Source organism: Dipodomys ordii, unplaced genomic scaffold, assembly GCF_000151885.1.
Source record: "Dipodomys ordii isolate 6190 unplaced genomic scaffold, Dord_2.0 Scaffold1612, whole genome shotgun sequence".
NCBI lineage: Eukaryota > Metazoa > Chordata > Mammalia > Rodentia > Heteromyidae > Dipodomys > Dipodomys ordii.
Window position 1 is genome coordinate 2,017 of NW_012268828.1, and position 5,370 is coordinate 7,386.

Genomic DNA, 5,370 nt, shown 5'->3' on the forward strand with positions numbered 1-5,370 from the left:
CATGCATGCAAGGCAAGCACTCTACCACTGAGCCACCTTCCCAGCCCCTGAAGCACTTTCTTAATGAAGCCTCTGAACCACTCTCCTCTTGGTTTCTACTTATTTACTGTCCTCACGTTTTTGTTCAGTGTTTGAAAGGCAAGGTTAGAGTGAGGCTTCTTTCTGTCAACCTTTGTTGACATCCTTCCCAACTGCTTAAAATTTCAGTGATTAGCAAGATGTAACATTGAAATATTAATGTTTTATAATTGTACATTAATTAAGAGAGGACTTGGCACCATCGTGCTGGAGTGAGCTCTCCATTCCACTTTCTTCTTCATCAGGTGCACCTAGGAGACGTCCTCCAGTTATTCAAATTCTTCTCTCTTTTGTGGACCTATCCCTCCAGCCTCGCTGATCCCCTGAGCTGCAGGGTGAAGTCAGCGCTGCACACGCAGGCCCTCTACATAGGCTCGGCAATGCTCTTTGCTCAGACAACACACTGCAGGCAGCAGCTCGCTTCCGCCTCTTCGCCAGGTAGGGGATGTTCTCTGTAGACAGGGTTGTGGAGTGATTGGAAAATGAGTGTGTGCACTTCTCATACGCAGCTGTTCCCCTCTGAGCTCCAGCAGCTCGTCACTGCAGAGGCCAGATCCTGACCCAGTTCGGTGGTCAGCAGACCGTGTGTTTAGAAAGCCTTCCTGGGTTTATCTATGTCAGGCACAGGCATCTGCAGGTTCATTGCTTTCTAATGAAATACCTGAAAAAAAATTTCAAGTTTGTATGATTTATTTATTGGTATTACCTTCAATTATCTAAAGGGGTTCCATTCAGCATAAACTGGTTACTGTTTTATAGAGCATCATGCCAGCTTTGCAGTCTGATGAAGTTGGTGAGTGTATATTGGGAGGGTGTTGACTCCTGGCTGCTGACAGATGGGTGAATCTGGCCGCTGGCCAGGACCGGGCTGAAGGTGGAAAGTCAGTGGGAGAAAGGATCTGGCTAATGCCTCCCACCAGCATGACTGCTTCTGTATCGCAGAGTGGCAGTGGCCTCTGGGAAATTGGAAGATACTCTAGACTTTTTTTTTGTTGTTCCCAAATCTGTGAAAGTGAAGGGTTGTATTAGTATTTGGTTAAATTTGATATTATATATCTCTAAAGTAGTAAGCTATGATGATAGGGATCTCTTTTTTGTGCCTAGAATTGTGTGTGTCAGTATTGGGAAGGGACATGTTTCAGTTGTCTGTATTTGTATTTAACACCCATCATGAGGTAACAGATTATTGTAGTATAAATTTTTACCATAGCAACTATTAGCTAAAATTACATAAATTTGAATAGAGTAAGGTTTTTCGGGGGCAGATCATGCGTTTGAACTCAGGTACTCTAACACTTGAGCCACCCCAAGAGCGGTCTTCATAGTTTAAAAAACAGCCTAGGTGAGTCCTTCTTAATGTCCAATCTTTCCTTCCTTCCTCCCAAGTTTTAGCAAGGATGTGTCTTAGTACAGCGAGGTTAAAGTAGGGAGACTAGAAAAATGTTTTTTTATTTTTTTATTTTTTTTTTTGGGTCCGGTCGTGGGCCTGAACTCTGGGCCTGGGCGCTGTCCCTCAGCTCTTCAGCTCAAGGCTAACGCTCTACCACTTGAGCCACAGCACCACTTCCAGCTTTTTTCTTTTTGCTTATGTGGTGCTGAGGAATCAAACCCAGGGCCTCAGGCATGCAAGGCAAGCGCTCTACCACTGAGCCACCTTCCCAGCCCCTCCATTGTGATTCTTGATGTCATTACAGTGGCACAATTCATTGGGTACCACGGTTTCCACATAACGGTGATCGCATTTGCATCTCAGCCTTTTTTCTGCTCTGTTGTCCAGAAAATCACAAGATGTGGAATCTGTCCAGGAAGTTGGAGGTTTGTACTGGCAGAGAGTAACACTCATCCTCGAACTGCTACAGCACAAGAAGAAGCTCAAAAGCCCCCAGATACTCATCCCAAGTCTTTTTAACTTGCTGTCAAGGTAACAACACCCAGCTTGGATCTGTGACAGAATAAGGGTTTAATAAGTTGTCCACTTCGTTTTATTTATTTTTTCAGCATGTTCTTATTTATAATTGAACAATAAAGGAAGGCCCCATAGTTGAGAGATGTAAAAATAGCTTGGTGGACACTCGCCTTTCAGTGAGGTCCCTGGGCTGTGTTCCTTGTACTATAGAGATACAGTGAGACACCTGCAAATTTTTTTTTTTAGATAGCTATGTGTAGAGTACATCACTGAATTGAAGAATATGGAACATGCTGTCATGCAAAAAGCAAAGTAAATTTCCAAGTTGTCCTGTAAGATTCCAAATAGTATAATGGGAAAGACCATGAAGAGGAGAGAGAATTGTCTACATGAGGAGAAACTCAAGTTAGAAATCTTACATCTTATCTGGAGACCTTACTACTATACTTAATTTAGAATTGCACTTCCGTTTAGTGATTAGTATTGAGTGTTGTAGTTATTCTTGTCTGCTGTGCACTCTGGACGGTGCTCATGGATGTGACAGTTCTGCCATTGTTTCTCTGTGCATCCTAAAGGTGTTTAGAGCCCAAGTCCCCAGAGCAGGAGAACATGGAATACACCAAGCAATTAATTCTTAGTTGTCTGCTCAACATCTGCCAGAAGCTGTCCCCGGACGGTGGCAGGATACCTAAAGGTGCGTGCATGTTGGTAGTGGAAGTTGTCCGCTGGGCATGGATGTGTCTGCTGCTGACCTTCCACTCTCACCCACAGATATTTTGGATGCGGAGAAGTTCAACGTTGAGTTGATAGTCCAGTGCATCCGCCTTTCAGAGATGCCGCAAACCCACCACCAAGCCCTTTTGCTTTTGGGTACTGCTGCTGGAATATTCCCAGTAAGTGCTAACGATGTAAGATTTCCTTGCCTAGAAGTACATTGGTACATACTGATAGCAGTGTTTGAGGCTGTGGGGTTGGGGGTCTAGCTCAGTGGTAGAGCACTTCCCGGCTTGCGCAAGATCCTGGGTTTCATCCTCAATATTGCAAAGAAACCAGAAATTATTATTATTTTGTGTCTGGTTATGGGGCCTGACCTCTAGCCCTGGGCGCTGTCCCTCAGCTCTTCAGCTCAAGGCTAGCACTCTACCACTTGAGCCACAACACCACTTCCGGCTTTTTTCTTTTTGTTTATGTGGTGCTGAGGCATCGAACCCAGGGTCTCAGGCATGCAAGGCAAGCACTCTACCACTGAGCCACCTTCCCAGCCCTGAAGTTTTAGTACTTTTTTTGGGGAACGGGGGGAAGTCATTTGTGGGACTTGAACTCTGGTCTTGGGCCCTGTCCCAAGGCGAGCACTCTATGGATTTTATTTTTGTAGGAGACTGAACACAATTTGTCTTCTGCCACTGAGCTAACCAAGCTTTTTGCCATTTTTAAAGCAAGATACTCTGCATTTTATTGGTGATTAATAATTAATTGTTGGTATTTGGTGTATTTGAAACGGAAAATGATACCAGAAATATGCTTTCTTTTAGGATAAAGTTCTACACAATATCATGTCTATTTTTACTTTCATGGGAGCCAATGTTATGCGCTTAGATGATTCTTACAGTTTCCAAGTTATTAGCAAGACAGTGAAAATGGTCATTCCAGCACTTATCCAGGTAAGCTGTCTCAGGTTACTGCTGTTCATTCACTTTTGCAGTTCGCACGTTAGTGGCACATTCAACACTCCTAAAGTGCCTTCACACTTGTGCCTCCCAAGCTCAAGAATAGCGAGGCTAACAGGGTTCTTACAAATACTACCATTTCCAGCCATACAAGTAAATACGTCACATCCAGTTACGCTGCACTATAAGGCATAACAACAGAAGTGCCTTCAGATCATGTGGATGGGTTGTGGAATTCCAGATGAGCTTTAACACTTTGATTTTAAAATAGTTACCAAGGCCCAGGCCGGTGGCTCACGCCTGTAATCCTAGCTACTCAGGAGGCTGAGATCTGAGGATTGTGGTTCAAGGCCAGGCCAGCCCAGTCTGTGAGACTCTTAATCTTCAATAAACCACTAAAAAACTGGAAGTGGCACTGTGGCTTAAGTGGTAAAGCACTCGCCTTGAGCTGAAGAGCCCAGGGACAGCGCCCAAGCCCAGAGTTCAAGCCCAATGACCGACAAAAAAAAAAAAAATTTACCAAGGCATATTCAAGAAAGTCTTCAGACATGTGGATATCATCTCTTCTGGTGGAAGGAAGAGTTGGGGTGTGGTTATTTCCACTGAGATTCTGCTTAACTGCTCGTAATGAGCATGCCTCCCCAGGCCTTGGCCGTTTTAGAATAAACATTCCCACACCTTTTCCTTCTAATCTTGACATCAGATTTGGTGTTTCCTATGCCTGCCAGGTTGGCAAGTGTAGGTAGGGCATACATATGCCTGAGAAGAAAAGCAGGTGTATTCATTAAGCTGTGTGCCGTAGGACTAGGGAACACTGGAAAGCAGGAGAGAATAAGAGTGTCCCTTAAGACAGAAAGACAGGAAAGGAGCGGTAAGCCATCAGTGGCAGGATGAGAGGCCCGGTGTGGGCCAGGCCTGAGCACATGTGAAGCACGCACTAGGCAGTTGATGGGCAGCAGGATGAGCCAGGCACGTGGGCGTGGAGTTTTTCATGCAAGCGTTTACTCAGTAATACACTTGTGCTTTCACTGAGCACCATTCCTGAAGTAACACGATTGTATTCTGAAGCAGCAGGAAATACGTGGTCTCTTCTGTGCCCTGCCTGCTTCAGTCCTTCCCGGCACTGCAGCAGACTCAGTGTCTGTGCTGCGCATCGGCGTCCTACCATTGGTATCTGTCTGTGTACGGAGGTTTTATGAGATGAAGAGCCCTGGGTGCTCCTCTCAGTTCACACTCAGTGTCCCCTTGGGCACACCGAAGGCGCTGTCTGCTCACTCAAGGTTTGTTCCCACTCTTCTGCAGTCTGACCATGGAGATTCCAAGGAAGTCACAAGGAATGTGGAAGTGCTCGCAGTGAAGATCATCAGCGTGTTCGTGGATGCACTGCCACACGTTCCTGAGCACCGGCGCCTGCCTATCCTGGTCCAGCTTGTGGACACGCTTGGAGCAGACAAGTTCCTGTGGGTTCTCCTCGCCTTGCTCTTTGAACAGTACGTCACTAAGACAGTGCTGGTTGCTACCTGTGGAGAAAAGGTCAGCACGTCGGGCCTGGTGGGGAGAGGGCTCTGGGGGAGGAAGCTCCATGCAGATTTTCTCATGTTGTCCCATTGAAACACAGGCTGGTAGCCGGGCGCTGGTGGCTCACGCCTGTGATCCTAGCTACTCAGGAGGCTGAGATCTGAGGATCGCGGTTCAAAGCCAGCCCGGGCAGGAGAGACC

The 5,370-nt window shown here is 46.1% G+C and overlaps 1 protein-coding gene across 1 annotated transcript; it reads left to right on the top strand.

The window, feature by feature from the left end:
- Positions 1-412: 412 nt before the first annotated feature.
- LOC106001985 (HEAT repeat-containing protein 1-like) lies at positions 413-5,184 on the top strand (the record flags this gene model as incomplete). Its single annotated transcript, XM_013036917.1, has 6 exons — positions 413-516; positions 1,856-1,999; positions 2,560-2,678; positions 2,756-2,877; positions 3,517-3,645; positions 4,954-5,184. Coding segments are annotated over 6 exons (849 nt in total), but the record flags the coding sequence as incomplete, so codon positions are not given.
- Between the last annotated feature and the right edge of the window lie 186 nt (positions 5,185-5,370).